Below are 18,525 nucleotides of genomic sequence, written 5' to 3' on the forward strand. Positions count from 1 at the left end.
AGTATCGAGACAATCTGATCTAAGGCGTCCCGCAATCACATACGCCGAGCAGTATAATTAATGCTGGTAGGCGTAGACTCGGGGCTGCGAATGCGTTTATCCGCGAAATCAAGCGAGTCGTCCATGAACCGGCCGACGTCGAATTTCTCTACCAGACCGTTCTCCTGAAGTTTCCAAATGGCGACTTTCGTCCAAGTGACGCAGTTTTGCACTGGCAGAGCACCCTTTTGTGGAAGTGGAATCGCTGCGAGAAGGTCGTTGATCTGGGCATAGGTAACCTCATTGGGAACCTTCCCAATCATGACCCTTCCAAGAAGGTGACCGCTACTTTGTGGATTGATGTTTGCTTTTTCTCGAAAGATCCAGTTGCCGTTCGGGTTGAGATTGACTCTGCGCACCGGATCGAGGACGATTCCGTCGCTCACGTCGAAAGCATAGCAATCAGGCCCCTTGGAACTTTTGGGAGAAATGAGAATCCCCCAGTGGTAGGCCGCATGGCCGAATCGCTGCCTGTTCCCGCCAACAGACAGAGCGTCCCGATGATGCAGTGAAAGGAATACTTGGCGCTTATTGCTCATTATTAGGATATCCTGAGGCCAATTCCGCCAGAAATTCCAAAAATTAGACCGGAAGCCAGGTTTTAATTTGAGAAACCTGTTGAAGTCCGATACGAGCGAATGTGAGAATGGAAGCTCTCTAGTTGCTATATATACCCAAGTAGGAGCTTCATTTCTAAGACACCGAAACACCTGTTGTTTGATCTAAGCGCCGAACATTGAACGGGGAATAGATGAACTCCGCTTTTGCTTCAACTTGGCCATATTCCAAATCTATTTTCTGGCGATAATGTTGCCCCTGCAGCAGTCAACTAGCTGATGGGCTGTTCAAACAATAATGGGCCAACGAGAGCCAACCAAGCCAGCAAGAACAATGCGCCAGCGCAAAGACACTTGTGGTTCCCTATACGCACCTCAGCCGGTTTCAGCAAGCGCCGAAGGGCGACATGCCCGGTCCACCCCAGCCTAAGACCAAGCCAGAACTAATGCCTACGTCAACCTCGTCTCGGGATAGATATCTGATGCATGCAGATCAGCGAGTATCGTACTGGAATTCAATTGGGCCCTTTAAGCCCTGGTACGGCTAGTTCTATATAATACTTCCCGCACTGCTCAATATCGTCGAAAATGAAGGAATCCATCAGCATTTTACACATGATATTCTCTAGCTTTATCTAAATCGGGTGTGTATACCGACCCCAGACGCCCCACCTCACTATAAGCGGAAAAACAAAAGCCTGCATGGCGTTCAAGGACGAAAACGAGAAATCCTAGTGGAGCTACCCTTTAATTGGGCACTGAGACGGTGCATCATCAGATTAGGACAAGAATGATATTCAGTCAATACCTCCCTTTTTCCGTTCCGCTAGCTAACTATTTGAAGGCCGCCTTTCCAAATTATCTATGTTAAATCAGCTTGCGCAATGTGTCCGCAAAATTCTGGAGTATTCGTGACCGTGAGAAACAATCAAAATGAAAAGAGAGAAATGGTAAAAGATAAAAATATGACTAGCGGGAACGCGTATGGCATCAATGAAGTGGATAAGAACCTTGTAAAGCCCATATAGTGGCGGCTATCTAACTGTTCCTATTTGCCCAGGTGGATGGAGATATGTCGATCGCTTCGGCCGACAGACCAATAGTAGAATGAGTTCAATTACAGAACTATTTCTCTTCTAATGCACATCTAAATTAGTTTGATGTTCTAATTTTGGCGTCGACCCTAACCAGCTATTTCTCATGGATGCCCTTTGCTGAGTTTGAAATGCCTGGGGCTTATGACTTCCAAATCTGGCTATACAATGCTGTGTAGGTTCGTGGACGTCCCAAAATTTACTGGAATAGATCTTTCTTTTCGTCTCAATTATCCTCCATTAATTATTGTTATCTAAGGTTAAATATTGTTCGTTAAAAATAAGTTGATAGATCAACTCGTGATGTCATAGAAAGCTGTGTCGATCCAGGCGACATGACATCATTTCTTGACTTGCCAACTCAACAGATCAACAGAGACCTTGATGAAATAATAGATACCCTCCAAATTTTTGACTACCTGTTAATACAGGGGAAAGCTTTGGCCATGAAAGTCGCAATCCCCCGGCAACGTTTCATTGTCGCACCGCCGTCCAACAAACGAGTCTCGCGAGCGTGCGAAGCATGTCGTCAACGAAAAATAAAATGCAACGGCAAGACCCCAACTTGCAGACAATGCGAAGAAACAAATAGTTCATGCGTCTATCCGCTAAAGTCGCGTGAGAGAACGACGAAGTAAGAACAACGAGAACAGCTCATCTGTCTCAATCACCAATATACCTATACCGCTTCTACATGAAACAAATTGGAACATGAGCTAAACTCACTACCAGGCAGATCGAAAGTTTTCATCAACAGGTGCAGGACTACGAGTCTATGTTGAAAGACATAGGGAATCTAGTCGACGGCCAGTCTGCGAAGCGCATTAAAGATCTACTCCAGAAGGTAAGGAGTCCATCATATCGAAATTCGCCCCTTGACTAATTTCATTACTAGTATAACGTCGATTCAGACTATGGGTCAAATTCAACGCCCGATGCGTCCCAGTATCAGAATGGGTCCAAGCGATCCCCTTCACCTTCTTCCGTTGGGTCACTAGAAGCGGTGGACCGAGTCGAGGAAGACCTCAATTTAACGGAAAGCTCCCGGGCGACTGGATATATGGGCAAGAGTTCAGAAATAACGTGGATGGGCCGTGTGCAGGAAGAGACAGAGCAGCGCAGTCGCGGTCAATCACCAAAGGCAACGTCGGAAGATCATACCGGTGACAAAGTTGCTCCATCCATGGTCAACTATCATATTGATGATATTGGTGTTGATGCACCCGGGCCGGTACAAATGTACTGGGTTCCACCTCGGCAAGTGGCAGATCACCTGTTTGAGACATATCTGCGCGCTGTTCACCCGCATTTCCCTATCATCAACAGCACTCTGTTTTCCACCCAATATAGGGACTTCTTCGATGATAGATCTTATGCGGGTGATAAATGGCTGGCGATATTGAACATGATATTCGCCATTGCGGCAGAATATTTGTATAACAGTGATGGGGCACAGCGGGGGGATATCAAAGACCATCTCTTCTACTTAACACGAGCCAGGATGCTAAGTATGGGCGGTGATAGTCTATTCGAACATCCGGACCTTCAACAAGTGCAAATAGAGGGACTGATTGCATTTCACATGCTCTCTACAAACCAGGTTAATAGGTGAGTTCATTGACCCCTTCCCGAGGTCCCTTACGGAATGAATCTGACAAATGTAGGGCGTGGAAAATCTCGGCTTTAGCAATTCGATCCGCCACCTCCCTTGGCATTAACCTGAAGAGCAGCTGCCATAAGATGTTAGGCGTGTCGAAGGAGATAGGCTGCCGAATCTGGTGGTGTCTCTACACCGTCGAACACACGCTAGGCTCGATGACTGGTCGCGCAACCTCCATTTCGACCAGTATGTATACCACCCAACTACCACTTCCTTTCAACGAGGATCATTTGTCAGAGCCAACAGCTACAATGCTTCTCGGGAACCTGGATGAAAGAGACAAACGCGTGGACATGGCCATGACTAGCCCGCACATTCGCCATCCCGACCTTCATCAGAGTGAAGATACACTAGCTGCGCGCTCGTGGCTTCAAAGCCTGCCAGTCAATCCCAGTCTTTACTTCCTATACTACTGTGATCTCGCAGTCGTGAACCAAGAAATCCTAGACCACGTCTACTCACCAGATAGTGCAACGGTATCATGGGAAGATATGAAGAGCAGGACCAGCCGACTGAAGACAACAGTGGACGCATGGGTATCGTCTCTTCCTTCTGGGCTGGACTTCACTTCTGTGAAAGACGAAAATCAACAATCCTACTGGGCGAAGACGAACTTGGCATTTCACTATTATAATACCCGAATCATGCTTGGTCGGCCGTCTCTCTGCCGACACAGTCGGGCCGACAGAGAACGGAAGAGTGTTGACCAGCGGGGATTTAGTCATGAAATGGCTGTGATGACCCTGGAATCCGCCATGCAGATGCTCGATTTGTTGCCCGACGAGCCGAACATGGGCCATCTATATCGGTTTTGCCCATGGTGGTGTTTCCTACACTATATCATGAAGACAGCAACGGTAATCATACTGGAGCTGTCATTTCACTGTGCGCATACGCCAGACCGAGAAAGTGATTTGGTTGAGTCGGCGAAGAAATCTGTCCGATGGCTTCACATGATGTCCATGCATTGCATCGCGTCGCGTCGTGCATGGCAACTTTGTGAAAGTGCAGTTCGCCGACTGGTGTCTAGCATGGGATACGACGACAGTGACATACCACCCCCTCCAAAGAGGCGGCGCGGCGACCAGTTTGGTGAGAATGGCGATGCTGTACCGCCTGCACAGCACGATGGAACAGCTGGTGGTGGGCAGGTCTTACCTTACAACGGCCAAGGTCAATCATCAGTTCTTCCCCATGAAAGTCATGCCATGGACCATTCCAATAACAACCCGGACCTCACGGGTTCTTTAGCGTTTGGATTTTTAGCGGCGCCAAGTTCCCAAGACCGCACTGCAGGCGATGCACATTTCCCTTATGACCCCATTAGCGAAGAGTTCCTTCGTTATTTCTTCCCTTCCCTGGACGGAGGGCAAAACCCGAGCGGAGAAAAGAATTCATTCTGATACGGGGTTATAAGGTAGTTCCACTTCATGCCAAACACTTCTCATGTTTCTCATACTCCAGCTAGAGAGCAAAATAAAATTCAACACTAAAAAGATTGGAAGCAAAGGATACACAAGCATCCCATTACCATCCCAATTTAAAGCAGCTGTTTCCACCACGCCTTCTTCTTCTGCGCCTTCTCCTTCTGTACTTGTTCCGGTACCTTTTGCTCCGGCGGTTTAGCAAAATAAGCCTCCGCCATCTTAACAACATACGACGGATTATGCGATCGAAGCATCTTATCAAGCTGCTCTACAGTCCGCTGCTTCTCTCCAGCAGTATATTCAACCCCCCTCTCACTTGCACAGCACCCACAGCCCGCTGTACAATGTCCAACACCCCTCTTATAGTAAGCGAATGCACGATTCTTGCAGCAGTCACAACCACGCGCGCAGCAACCGCCTCTACCGACGCAGTCCTCGATTAACTCTTTCCGAATATACCAGGTTGGATCTTGTCTCATGGCATCGTAGTCCCGTTTCAAGGGCCCTGGCGGGATCATCGATTCGTCGGCGAACATCTTTTGCTCATTCAAACCGTGGTTTCGTTTGACTATCTCTAGCTCTTGATGGTATAGTTGAAGTCGTTTCTCGTCCTCGTCGTTCTCTGGAAGCTTTTCCAATGCCCGGATTTTTCTCTCGAGGGTTTCTTTTTCTTGGAGTGTTTGGCGGACTTTATATTCGGCGATGATAATGTCTGCGAATATGTCGCTCTCGAATTTGAGGTAGTTCTTATATCTAAGACTCCGCCTGGTAACATAGTGGTAGTAATCGGTCTTTCCGTATCGTCTCACTGGTTTGAATTTCTGCTTAGCTTCAAGCATCTGGTCATATGTTGGACTCATGGCTTTGGATTTGGGTGTACTTTCCCCCCCCCAAAAAAAAAGAAAAAAAGAAAAAAAGAAAAAGGAAATTTTGATACGTGTGTTGAGGGAATGAAAGCTTTTCTGGCAGGTTGGAGTATGACAGCTAAAAGGAAAGCCAAGTGAGGCGGGGAGAAATATAGTAGTATAATGGTAAGGCCGTCGCCCAAAGGGGTCACGGATAGTTCCTATGACCACTTTACTTCAGTATATGCCCGTGGACAACTTCGATTAGCAAAGTTAAAATGCAAAATTTACAATGCCATAAAAGGTATGTGCATATGTTCTATATGTAATCCTTCAGTTTATCCACACTGTACAAAGTATGTATCCAGTAAATGTACAAAGGCTAAATCAGTATCCAGCCCCGATTTCACAACGGAAAGGATCAGTATTCCTGCTGATCGTTCCAGTACGTAGTTCCAGACTGCACTTCACCCGTGGGTTCAAGATTCCACCTAAGAATCAACTTAACCCACTGCAACAAGTGACTCGCAACTTTGACATGTCCCACATCCGTAAGATGGTTCTTGGGATTGATATCGTTATGTTGCAGCAGACCCTCGGTGGGGAAATAGTAGACGAAACCACGGTCCTTGAAGTGCTCATTGACCTGCCGAGTCTCTTCCTGGTAGTAAGTGCTACCGACGTACTTCTTGCCTTCTTTGGAGAAAGTTCCCCATTGGGACTGTTAAAGTTAGGTCGAACATTCACGACCAAAGTTGTAGAGCAATAAAGACATACCATGAGGAGGATGATAGCATTAGGCCAGTTGGAGTGGATATCCTCTACCAACTCGACGTAGGCGTGATAGTAATCTCTGCCGGGGATTTCGTTGGGTTGGCGGTGATCATTACCGCCCATCTGGATGATCACCAGATCGGCTGGTTGCTCTGCTTTCACGTCCCACTTCTCCGGGTTGTGGTCGTACATTGCACGTGCGCGAGAGCCGGGGTCTGAGGCGCGGTGCCAGTACCACCCCTAGTGGTTTGTTAGATGGCGGGGTTCCTGGTGGGAGGGGGGTTGGTGACATACCACGCCGCGAGAGCTGCCGCCGTAACATTGTTCATCGGCGAGACACACGCCGGGATAGGCCTGTGAGACTGTGTTAGCATATCTGGAATTCAGGAATCAAGGCTGGAGGGGACTAACTGTGATGCCGTATTCGACATTGCCCAAGCCGTTGGCGAAGAGGAAGGACCATGAGGAGATCGTCTCGTAGGTGGCGAATTGTCCGGATGCAAGCCTTGGGAACAGTTAGTTGTGTGGGGGAGTAGCTGGGAAGGTATGAAGACTCACGAGCCGCCGATGATCTCGACTCTCTTTTCGAAGGTCGGGGGCTTGGTGAGGACAGCGTCTTTTGCGACAGCTACGCCTGCGATTTGGACTGTGTGGATGGTCAGTGACGAACAGGTTGAACGACAGGGAGAGACTTATCCAATGCCCCAATTTGTCACTACAATACGGTTAGTATACAGGTTGCCAGTAGGTTTGATGGAATGCATACCTCTCATCTCAAACACATTCTTGTCGACGGGTTCATCACCATCTTTCAGCTCTGACCATGGGCCGACAAATTGGTATGTTGAGGAGGCGGTGATATTAGAGAATTGCCAGTCAAGAGAGCCGATACTGCCAAAAGTTAGGACACTGAATACATGGCGAGGAAGATGCATACATACCGGTAAGCCACTAGAACACCTGTGTTGGTGTTTTCACCGAAGTGGACAGCAAGCTGGAATGATGTTAATATGTGGACCCATTTTAAGGTTGATCGGAATGGACATGTACCTTTTCCCCAGAGAACTCGACTTTGATGCCCGGTGCACTGGATTTATTAGTAAACAGGACAGAATAGTAGAGAGTACTAATACATACGACCACCCTGAATTTTGTTCCAAGGTTAGTGTTAAGGTTAAAATAAGAATCTGGGGAAGAGGAGCCCCGAGACGGGGAACATACAGGAAATGTGCTGGCTATCCCATCGACCTTTGTAGGAGATCTCCGGGGCATCCGCGGGGTAGTCCCTCCATGAATCGTCCAGAGTCACCGGTTCTAACTGGCCGGGATATGAGTTCTCTCTGACTTGACCGTTCTCGAGAATGGTGGCGGAAGCAACCAAGGCCCATGAGAGAAAAGTCGTGAATGTATGTCCAAGCCGCATATTGGAAGTGATAGAGTCGTATTCTTTCTTTTCTCCCGTTACCGCCCCTAAACCATCAGGTTCTCCTGATTCTCCTGAATAAGGGGTAAATTCAGTCCACAGGTACCTAAGTAACTGGATGTGTCGGGTTGAAACCAAATTGCGTGATCTTGGCCCGCCACCATCCGGGTTCGCCAAGTATATTATGTATTGTCATTTTAATTACATTACCTGGAGAACTATATCTGATCAATTTCCCGAGACCCTTAAATCTTTTTAAATTATGATATAAGTGGGTATTTGGTCCACAGGCGGAAAATGCCGATTCCAGAACGTATTGACTGGTGGCTAAAAGAGCATCTCAAATCCGAATACGTAGATACAACGTATGCGAAACGGAAATCCCCATCTCCGAGTTGGGATTATATTTAGATAGCCGCCACGTACACCCCGGCTCATATGATAATATTATAATACAGGGGAACCTCGACGGTTAGACATGTGACCACAAGGCAACGATCTTTCCTATCAGAACCTTCCAGGGCTGAAAATCGCTCAGACTTTCAGGTTTCGCTAAATAAATGGGTCGCCAAGAACTGAGATACTCCTATTCGGTCAGACAAAGACACTCCGTCCTACTTCGTACTCCGTGGTACATGCATATGCGCTGACAGGGAAGGTGATCCCTATAGGGCTTAGGGGGGGGGGGTTTGCCGTGCGTCACGTTCACTATCTCTCCCTTAAGCTTAGTATATGTTCTATTTGTGGCTCTAATAATTGGAATGGAAATAGAAATTAAAAAGACTAAAGTAAATGGAATATTCAATCCACGTTTCTTTATCGCATGTCATGTGATTGAGAACCGAGGTTAATCGGAAACCCTCAGGACGATCAACTGTCATGCAGCATAGGGCAGATAGACAAATACTAAAGTTGATAAATTTGGCGTTAAAATTCTAGAAGGACCCATTTTTCCCAATAGTCTGAGCCAGTGAGCCACCTGAATAATTAATCCCGCGACTAGGAAGGTGCCAAGAATTTGCTCCGCGTTATTGGCTAGATAGGATATTATTGAGCTGTGATAGATGTTTCAAAAATTGTCGATTCATATCAAGGTCGACTCCTCCGTCGACTCCTCCGTACCGTTACATTCCGAAAGGGAGACGGAATGCCTCTTCGTAGAGTTCAATTGTTGATCATTCCTGTGTTCACGGTGAGGTTCGGGAAGTTCCCGAGGCGATCTTCACGGAGTCCGAGTGTCAGATAACGTGTGTAATATACATCATACAAGATATTCCGTACAACAGACGGGCCACAACATCCTCGAAGTATTCTGACATTTATTACGGAGACAACAAAGAGACTCAAATGCCCAGTCTCGGTTTCGTATATGGCGGAAATAGGGGGGTTAACTTCTCTTAAATTCCACCTGGGCATCCCTTTGCAACCTCGAAATGGCATAGCGTCAACGTATAAAATTAAGAAAAAAATAAATTTGAGGAGACCCTTGTTCCGATTTGCCGCTGGGATGGATCTGACCAATCACAGTGCAGTATGGGACTCCGTGCAAACAATGCCAAGATCTGGCGTAATTTGAGGCGGCCATTAGACCATGGGTTCATATGGGGAAAATACAGGGTATGTAATTGGTTAGATGCCCATTTCTATGTGAGCGTCGTCAGCTACGTACTGACCTCGGGATAGCTTCATTCTAGGGGAGATAGGGACAAGCCCCTTCACTTGTTTTGTATGTTGTAGAGTATGCAGGGTAATGCTCATCCCCGACGGTGTACGGAGTAACTATTAATACACACATACACACATACATAACATGTGGCGTCTTTATACGCGTCCTCTTTCAGCCACATCTTAATAGTTGCAAGGCAACAGAATACGGTAAACGAGCGGATGATATTCCTTATGCATAAATCGGTATAATTTACAAGACTTTCGTCATATTCGCCATAATTCAAAAGGTATTGCCCTTGTAATTTTTACAACTTTTCCAGGGTCCACCAAGGCCCCACGCGATACCTCCAAGTAAATCCCCAGTCCTCATTCGCCTCGAACTCTTTTCCGCTTGAGATGGGAAATGCATTGATTCGGATTTCTCTTACATATACCCCATTCTGCTCTCTTGGCCTCTTTTTGAAACTTTTCCTTGCGCTCGTTGATCTATGGGGAGGTTTCGCATCTTTTAGACCACTGTCCCTTCCTCTTTCTTGCTTCATCTTGTTCTTATTTCGGCATTTTTTTGGGAGCTTTTTCGACATTCAATCATTCAATGTTTATGGTCGCACTTGGATTTCCATTTCGAACCCACTAGACACCCCGAGTCTCCTATCGGACTTGTTTGGTTTCTCATTCACTCTTTATACTCGTCATGGAGTATATCCAGCCCAACCATCTATACTCCCGCATATTGGACAACATCCCCTGGAAGTCCGCAGATCCATCGGTGAAAGGTGATCCGCGGAAAAGTGTCAAGTGGATTGATGTGCGTTCGCTTCTCAGCCTTATAAGGACCGGTTACTAACGATATGAATAGGGCCTACGAGGAATCGCTTCCTTCCTAGTTATCCTCACTCACCTTGCCCGAGCATGGGATTATGACCTCTTTGCTCCCCGCGACGATGTTGACAAACCTCCCCGAATTCTGCAGTGGCCCGTCTTCCGTATTCCTTGGCAAGGCCGTTTGGGTGTTACTATATTCGCCTTCTTGACTGGCTACGTTTGTGCCCTTAAGCCGCTCAAACAGTCTCGAAATGGCGATATCCTTGGATCTTTCACTTCGGTTGGCAAGAGTGCCTTCCGTCGCCCACCTCGTCTCATCTTCCCCGCGACTATCGCCTTAATCATCTCATGGGTCATGGCGCAGTGCGGCGCCTTTATCACCGCTAACCGCTCCGACTGTTGGTGGTGTCGGTACGCGGCCGTCGATTTGGCGCCTACTTTCTGGGAGGAGTTTGTCCGGTTATTCAAGACCTTCCTTGAGGTCTGGACTACGGGATATATGGCATATGATGACCACCAGTGGGCTTTACTTCCGCTGCTCCAGGCATCTATGTTGATTTACATCCTTATCTGCGCAACAATGTTTTGCAAGTTCCGATTCCGTGTGGCCATCTACCTCGGCATGTACCTCTATTTCCACCAGAACGCCGCAAAGGACACCGGTAAGTTCTATATTGTACATGAAACCCAAATCCGCACCCCTGGTACTAATCAAGGAATAGAAACCTTCCAAATGCAGGCAATCTACGGCATGTTCCTCAGCGATCTCTCCTATGAGAAAGGATTCAAAGAATTCGTCGAACGCCACAGCTGGGGCCGCAAGATCGTCGCCGGCATCCTTCTCTGCCTCGGCCTCTTCGTCTGCTCGTACCCCGGAGAACACCCAGAATGGGCCACATGGTCTTCCTACATGGAACAGGCCTCACACTACATCTTCCCCCCGAAAGTCAACGTCGGTAAGCGCTACTCCGCCCTGGGCGTCGACCTCATAATTTTCGCCATCTACATCTCCCCTTCTACGAAGGAGTTCCTCTCTAGCAGTCTCCTCCTCTGGCTCGGCAAACAGAGTTTCGCTGTCTACCTCGTGCACGGCACTCTCCTCCGCACCGTTCTGTGCTGGATGCTTTACGGAATCACTGGTCAGCCCTGGGAAGGCGATATCGTCGACGAAAAGGGCAACCCGATCTACGGCGAGGACGGCGAACCCCTCCACCCGCACTGGATCCCTATCCGCGCCCCTTGGGTCGTGGCTATCAGTATCCCGTCTTGGATTGTGCTGGTCTATTTCTGTGCTACGTTGTGGACTGGATATGTTGATCCCTTCTGCGCGCGCATGGCTCAAAAATTGGAGAAGTGGATGTTCGAGGAGGATGAGCAGGCTCCGCCCCCGCTGCCTATGACTAGCATTCCTATGCAGACAGCTTAATTTTGGAGCGTTTTAGTGAGGATGAATGATTTCTTATGAAGCAATGCCCTGGCGGCTTTTGCTCTCTGTCAAGTGTCTATCCATGGATATGTCACTCTGTTTTATTTTTCATATCTTGCATTTTCTGCCTTTCTATGATTCACACTTTGAGTTATTTCTGGCCTTTATCATATTTGTTCAGATCATGGTTGGTGTTTTCTTTTTTTACCCCCTTTCTCTTTGTCCTTTCTCGAAATTGAGAGCCAAGGACTGTCGGCGACTGGATATTTTCGGATGTACATACATAAAATCAATACCCGAATGAATTGTATACAATGAGAAGTACACCGTAATACAATGGATACAGCGTGCCCAGATGCCTAGATAATCTAGTCTCACTCATGACTCGGGTTAAATATCCATAAATATCCATTAACCCCATGAAATTAAAAGGGGGTAACCAAGTCTTTAACCCCCCACGTATACCCCCAATCCGAAAAAGACCCGTACTTTTTCCCCTGAAAGACCGAAAGACCGAAAGCCCAAGATTCAATTAGATTCAATAAGGCTGGATCGACATTCGCCAAGAGACCCACACCCTCGTGAAGCGACACAATTCGAGACATCCGAGCGGCCCAACGCGCGCCAAGATCCCCAAAGAAGTCCTCACAGAGACACGTTCCACTCTTGGTATTTCCGTCTCTGAGATTATATACCAAGTGCCTAGAGTCCCACCTGATTCAGCGTGCAACGTACATGAACGAAGTGCGATGTGTTGGATCCTTTGCTGTCATATCTGCCAATCCGAGAATCGTCTAGACCCCCGTGACTGCTATTGTGGATTTCTTTTCCGTATACGAAATGTACAATGTACGTACGATGTACGATGTCCATGTGGGTTATAGCGGCACGGAACCCCCGTTTTGACGGAAACATGTTCCTATCCTGTTCAGTTCCTGTCCCACACCAGGTTCGAAAATTAACTTGCGGGCGCTGAGGGCTGAGCTTCGTGGTCTCCGCTTCGACTGCCCCAGTCTGCTCCGCTAGCGGACCGAGGACTTCCGGTGTGAGCTGGACTTCATATAGGTGCAACATACGAGTACGGAATACTGAGTACGGAATAGTGTTCTAAGACATGAGCGCCGATCCAACGTGTCTACAACACACTTCTGAAGGATGTTGTTGCGGTTTATGGATTCGGTCCCAGCCTGAAGAGAAAAATGGTCCATGTTCACCTGGCGGAAAGGTCGGGATTCAATGGGGCTGGATGATCATCTCGCCTTGCAGGACTTCGGTGGGCTGGTCTCTTTGAAACGGGTTTCGTATGGTTTACCCGGGACGGAACGTAGATGGTAGTTTTGTTTGGTCGTTTTGGTGATGATCATCGGGTTGATGGAGCTTAGGGGTTTTGTTCCCATGGTCTTGAGGTGTTCGTCTCTACAATAACGGTGAGTGCATATGTACTTTGTGGTGATGAGCATGAAATTTGGAGTATAATATGTAATACAAAAGCTCTATTCAGAGTATGCTTTTGCGCTTGATTCCCTGATTCTTGATCATTCCCCGGAGCGACAAATTGCCTTCCTGAACCGATCGTTCAAAGCTCAATGGCCTCTGGCTTTCTCAGCGACCATGATGCGCAGGTCCCTTCATTTGCCCGTTTACGCCGTCCCATACCCATTTTTCAATGTAATATGTGGCTACCTCCGGTCCATATTCACTGTCAACACTATATTGGCGTTCCTTCCTGCGGGGTCTAACCAAAGCGCCGCATCCGCTCTAGCTTTACTTGCGATTCATTCAGACAGCCTAACTTCCAGGACGACAGTTGGCTTTCGGCTTTGGCTGCTAGCGGCATCCGTTGTGAGGCAGGGGTTCCGTTGGACTGTGGTCCGTGGTTGAGGACGGGTGTGACCAGGGTATGGCAGCGCCAAGCTTTGCGATGTATCCGTGGGAAGACCGCTGGGATATCTAGAATATCCTCCTCCAGGGGTGTCGCAGTTCCCTCCATTTCCATGACCTGTGAATGATGGCCGAGGGTTGTCCATATGCTGCGTGCGTTCATATTTCCCTGTTGCATCGTCCGGTGCGTCTCTTCGCACTTCTTGTCTCTGTAGAAGGACCTCCATTGGTTCGGTTCCATCATCCGACTCAGTAACCAGCTCATGGCTGAGCAAAACCCGCAACACGCGCAAGTGGATTCTATTGTGCCTTCGGACATTCTCCATCGCTGTGTACACCTTAGAGTGGCGTTGTCATTCTTCGCATTCATTCCCGAACGGATGTAATCCATGGACTGGTACCAGTCGTCATCGTGGGTTGATGACTCCAGAGGTAGAAATATTGATGCTAGCAAGGTAGTTGATTTGGCGGTGGGATCAATGCTAAGATCGATATGGTGTGTTTTTAGCAGATCGAAGGGGTACGTAATGTCTGCATCTCAGTTTCAATACTCGCAGGGGGTGCGGCCGGCAGCTTCGAGCTGTGAGCTTCGTTGAATGGATTGACACGGCACGATGGAGCGCGTGTGATCTACAAGCGTAGATAGACAGTGTAAGTAGTAGGCTCAACAACGCAGACAGTTCATGTTATTTGGGGATGGGACAACCTTGATCGGAGTTGAGAGTTGATTGAAACTTCTTCATACCAGCGTTTGCGGAGAATCCGGATGAACACCCACTCGAAACAGGTATTGGCTGTGGTCGGGGCAGGTGGTATGGTGACGTTGCTATGAATTGTTTTCAAATCGGTTTTGATTTGAGTTTCTGTTGAATTCACAACGAAGTTGATCGCATTTTGGAGTCATCTCGAAGTCTCATTCCATTGAGAAAGTGACATGTCTCTGATTGCAATGGATTTTAGCACAGAGGAGTAGAACAATACCTCGCCAGAGGCGCCAACAACGCAGTCTAGTACGTGGTGGTGGGTGATTATTAAATCTCATCCGGTTGGGATGGCTCATCCGGTACGAGATTCAATACTAGCAGCTACTCCTACGCCAGAAAAGATGTGTCACGACGGAGTGTGATACTGGATGCCTCATCCAAGGCATTCTCGATTGAAGATATCGCGGGAAATAAAAGAGACTGAGATCCTCCCTTCATTCGGTGTAGTTCTGACGAGACGACGCAGAATACCACTGCAGAAAATACATCCATTGCTGGTCAAGGTAATTGGCCAGGGCGTCGGTCTCCCACTGCATCCAATATGCCCATTGTTCCTCGGGGTAATTGGCCAGGGCGTCAGCCTCCCACGGGCTGAGACGAGCGAAAGGGTTTGATGGGCAGGCGAGGCCAGGAACGGACACGTCTGGTGCAGCAACGAATTAGTAAATCGCTCCACTAAATATACAAACCATGTTGACAGGGGGCGAGGAATGGTGGACCTGATATCTGGGTAACTGCATAGTACTTACCCTTCTTCTTTTTCCCCTGGCCCCAATGGGCAACAGGATAGGCATTTTTCGGGTCAGAGGCCTGTTATGACGAAAGCTTCATGTCAATAATTGGTTCCGTTATGAATATTCATGCTAGAGTGCTCACCTGGCCCTGGGCCATTTTGAACGCGGCGTCAAAATCGGTTAGCTCTTTGTAGAGAGCATGGCAGTGGATGACGGAGTGGCCCTCCACTTCACAATGTTTGCACCACAACTATGAGACGTTAGCCGATATTCATGTATTCTTGATGCCTCTAGTTGCTTGTGTAGATGATGATGATATAGAGAGGTGTTTGAATACATGGATCGTCGCCGAGAAGATCTTGAAAGGCTGGGGGTGTAGATGATGGAGGGGTTCAGATCTGTGGATGTTGAGATGACCCGGTTCATGGGAGACACAGTCATCAGCAAACAGACAGAAAGATTGATTCACTTACAGGGTGCTGGCTGTTGTCAGCCATTGCTCAACGAGAGGATAGAAAGGGGTTGAGAGTCGAAATGAAGCCTGGATGAGACCGTGGCTTTGTGGAGGTTGTGAATGAATGTTTGTATGGGAGAAAGAAAGAAGAGAAGAGGAAAGAGAGGAGGAGGATTCTATGAGCGAAATGAGGAGACGTGAGGTGAGGAGAGGTGATGATTTGTGAGCCCCAAGGCTGTCTCGTCTCCTCTCTGGCGTTGGGATCATTATCCCTAATCTCTAATCAATTCGACACCTACACTCTCTCACTTCAAATTGGCTTACCCTTCACTTGTGTGAGTATTACATGTTTTCTTACTAGGTGTCAGAAGTTTACAGGGTAGATAAGATGGTGAAAACAGATAAAATCTGCTTGTATTGTAGAAGTTTTGTGACATAACATATTTAAAGACGAAGTACATGAGGACTTGCTTGGTTTCACCACGAGGCTACTCATCCTGAACACCACGTAAAGGTGCAAGTCTTGTTCAGGTGTTGCACACAGGACCCGTGCAACTGGGTAAGAGAAGGGGGAAGGAGGGAGGGGGGGGAAGGGAAGAAACAAAGAAAGAGGAGACGTACCTGAGTGAACTTCAGATCTCCTGATGTCCAATGGAGAACCCAGAAAAGTACAGTCTGTTTCTGCAGAGGTGGAGGCTCTGATACCAAATCGGGTACTCAAGGGATTCCTAAGGGTTCCCTGAGTGGTCCTGTAGGGCTCAAGAGATCTTGGGTTTCCCCGAGCGGTCCTTTAAGGCACCCACCCCACATGCTTCGTGCCATTCGCAGCCTTAACTGGGCCGCAGCAAAGAGCCATCAGCGCCTCAGGGTTGTCCTTCACTGGTCAACAGAAGACATATATCGGATATGACTCTGGAGCTGAAGTGGACCGTCACCTACCGAGGGACGGGGGGCGTCGGGGAAGGAGGGGGGGCGGGGGATGTGGCGTGAGGAAGGATGGAAGAGAAAAAAGAAGAAGAAGAAGAGAGAATCTGGGGGGGGAGGGGGTATTTATAATTTTCCAGTGGCTTAAGGACAGGAAGGAACTGGGGTGGGGGACGAGTTTTGACAAACGGGGAAGGAACGAGCAGCGTCACATGGCAATTGCTTCTCTCTAGTCAAGATAAGGCAGCACAATGTCAAACAGCCAGGCAATTCATCACTTATCATATAGCCCAGAGGCCCTGTGCTCTGTTGTAGCTGATTCTCACTTGAAGGGTCATACTAAGCAGTTGATCTACCTAGGTAATTGAGGACTACCAGAAACTGTTGACCGTGAATACTTTAATTGATGGTTTCTTAGAATTGTTTCCAAGGTCTTCACTCCTTGACTGCGGCTGTCTACTCAGGATTGACCATTGACCACTATTGTCGAGACTTAAGAACGGCAGCCAAAAGCAGATATCAGAAATGGCAGTGACTCTTCAAAGTCACCATGTGACTGTTATTATGATGGATACTGATAATCATTATGATGAAAGAAAGACAGCTAGGCTATGGGTTTCCACTGGGCCATTCGATAGCCCCTTGACCATCCGTGTGACGATGGAAATGCACTGTATACTCTACATGAAAATCAGAACCATACGAATCTCTAGAATGCGATGTATCTCAGCAGCATCAGCAACCTGTATTTTGATGGACAAGTGGCAAGTCCTTGGCTGTAGAGTTGAGCTTATTCCTCCATGCAGGCATGATAAAGAACTTGGCTTCAAGTCCAATGCTGACAATTATATACAAAGGTCTGGATGAATTGCGCTCGGTGCGGGCTCTTGCGGGCTCTTACTCTTCTCCCAATCCCAATTCAGTGCTTCTTCTTTGAAGAACAGTCGCAGCATCTATTCGGCGCGTTCACGGATAACGAGGAGAAGCTTATCCCTCGTTTTCAACTATTTCCCTATCCCGGCCTCAGTTTGTCGAATTTTGCGACGAATTGGCCATGGGGATCTTCAGTCCCTTTTCTTCTGCTGCCTCCAGTGCAGCATTCAGTTTCTCCTTCTGGGGAATTTCTTTTTCAAATCCAGGTAACAGTGACATTGATTGAAACGTGCTTTGTGTCGGTTTTCTCATGGAACAATTTGCTTTTCACCTCTTCTTTAGGGGAGTTGGAGTTCGCTTTGCAGAACATTCTTGGCCACCACCTTGCTCAGAAGGGTCCGGGCACGAGACCTACGCATATATATTAGCACAACAGACGCAGAGAGAGAGAATAGAGCAGATTTGCATACCGGCAAGCCAAACCCAAACAGAACAACAACGAGCCCCACGTCGGAGGGGCCGCAGCCTGCCCCGAAATGGAAGCTGCAGCTAGGCAGCCCATCGTGTTTGGCTTTCTTGGCAAGCAGCCATAATAATAGCGCAGGTTGGAACCTACATAGACGTGCCGAGGTAATAGTCGGAGTAGACGGCCCTGAATGGTAGTCCAAATGCCCATAGGATCACTGTGTCACCCATCGGCCAACGGTCTGGGTAGATGTCGCCAGTTGAAGTCAGACGGCCATCTGGCGTTGCACTGACCAGCGGATCGGACAAGCGGACATCTGGGGGAGGCGGGACGAACTTGCCGTGGCCACATAGCCCACCGATAAGTTGGCTTTTCCAGCACTTTGGCTCAGCCTCCATTGGGAAACGGTCACAGATGAGTCCAGGGATCTTGTCCATTGTATCTTCGTAGCCCCTCACACGGCTATGAATATGGGATGATATGCGCCCCTTCTGTTGGCGCATAATCATCGATATCTTCCGGACAGCCAGGCTTTCCCCAGTGTGTGCTATCCAGTAGCCCGTAAAAATGCAACGGGCCCTTCTCACTCCTCGCTGGACAACTCCTATCCCATCAAGTTGAAGTGATGTATTACCATATCCGTACCTATCCAGGCTTGATGATCCGGAAAGATGTTGTCGATAGATTGTTG

At 48.0% G+C, this 18,525-nt stretch overlaps 8 protein-coding genes across 8 annotated transcripts; 2 read left to right on the forward strand and 6 right to left on the reverse strand.

The window, feature by feature from the left end:
* Nucleotides 1–35: 35 nt before the first annotated feature.
* N7519_010639 (uncharacterized protein) lies at nt 36–578 on the reverse strand (the record flags this gene model as incomplete). The annotated part of the gene is made up of 1 exon (XM_057297412.1): nt 36–578. The coding sequence occupies one exon, from the start codon at nt 576–578 to the stop codon at nt 36–38; it is 543 nt and encodes a 180-aa protein (XP_057145294.1).
* A 1,558-nt stretch (nt 579–2,136) lies between these two features.
* N7519_010640 (fungal specific transcription factor domain-containing protein) lies at nt 2,137–4,753 on the forward strand (the record flags this gene model as incomplete). The annotated part of the gene is made up of 4 exons (XM_057297413.1): nt 2,137–2,204; nt 2,423–2,534; nt 2,586–3,298; nt 3,355–4,753. The coding sequence occupies 4 exons, from the start codon at nt 2,137–2,139 to the stop codon at nt 4,751–4,753; spliced, it is 2,292 nt and encodes a 763-aa protein (XP_057145295.1).
* Nucleotides 4,754–4,890: 137 nt separating this feature from the next.
* N7519_010641 (heterocycloanthracin/sonorensin family bacteriocin) lies at nt 4,891–5,637 on the reverse strand (the record flags this gene model as incomplete). Its single annotated transcript, XM_057297414.1, has 1 exon — nt 4,891–5,637. One exon carries the CDS (start codon nt 5,635–5,637, stop codon nt 4,891–4,893), a length of 747 nt encoding a protein of 248 aa, XP_057145296.1.
* Nucleotides 5,638–6,043: 406 nt separating this feature from the next.
* Nucleotides 6,044–7,819, reverse strand: N7519_010642 (SGNH/GDSL hydrolase family protein; the record flags this gene model as incomplete). Its single annotated transcript, XM_057297415.1, has 10 exons — nt 6,044–6,343; nt 6,400–6,636; nt 6,691–6,750; nt 6,808–6,901; nt 6,955–7,042; nt 7,163–7,287; nt 7,338–7,390; nt 7,447–7,483; nt 7,534–7,540; nt 7,618–7,819. The coding sequence occupies 10 exons, from the start codon at nt 7,817–7,819 to the stop codon at nt 6,044–6,046; spliced, it is 1,203 nt and encodes a 400-aa protein (XP_057145297.1).
* A 2,362-nt stretch (nt 7,820–10,181) lies between these two features.
* N7519_010643 (acyltransferase family protein) lies at nt 10,182–11,738 on the forward strand (the record flags this gene model as incomplete). The annotated part of the gene is made up of 3 exons (XM_057297416.1): nt 10,182–10,295; nt 10,347–10,974; nt 11,035–11,738. The coding sequence occupies 3 exons, from the start codon at nt 10,182–10,184 to the stop codon at nt 11,736–11,738; spliced, it is 1,446 nt and encodes a 481-aa protein (XP_057145298.1).
* Nucleotides 11,739–13,473: 1,735 nt separating this feature from the next.
* On the reverse strand, nt 13,474–13,884 carry N7519_010644 (uncharacterized protein; the record flags this gene model as incomplete). Its single annotated transcript, XM_057297417.1, has 1 exon — nt 13,474–13,884. One exon carries the CDS (start codon nt 13,882–13,884, stop codon nt 13,474–13,476), a length of 411 nt encoding a protein of 136 aa, XP_057145299.1.
* A 933-nt stretch (nt 13,885–14,817) lies between these two features.
* Nucleotides 14,818–15,614, reverse strand: N7519_010645 (uncharacterized protein; the record flags this gene model as incomplete). Its single annotated transcript, XM_057297418.1, has 4 exons — nt 14,818–15,026; nt 15,133–15,193; nt 15,260–15,367; nt 15,591–15,614. 4 exons carry the CDS (start codon nt 15,612–15,614, stop codon nt 14,818–14,820), a joined length of 402 nt encoding a protein of 133 aa, XP_057145300.1.
* A 2,366-nt stretch (nt 15,615–17,980) lies between these two features.
* Nucleotides 17,981–18,271, reverse strand: N7519_010646 (uncharacterized protein; the record flags this gene model as incomplete). Its single annotated transcript, XM_057297419.1, has 1 exon — nt 17,981–18,271. One exon carries the CDS (start codon nt 18,269–18,271, stop codon nt 17,981–17,983), a length of 291 nt encoding a protein of 96 aa, XP_057145301.1.
* Between the last annotated feature and the right edge of the window lie 254 nt (nt 18,272–18,525).

The sequence above is a fragment of the Penicillium mononematosum genome (assembly GCF_028829835.1).
Source record: "Penicillium mononematosum strain IBT 11891 chromosome Unknown utg000005l:1.0-9366267.0:1.0-9372171.0, whole genome shotgun sequence".
Lineage (NCBI taxonomy): Eukaryota > Fungi > Ascomycota > Eurotiomycetes > Eurotiales > Aspergillaceae > Penicillium > Penicillium mononematosum.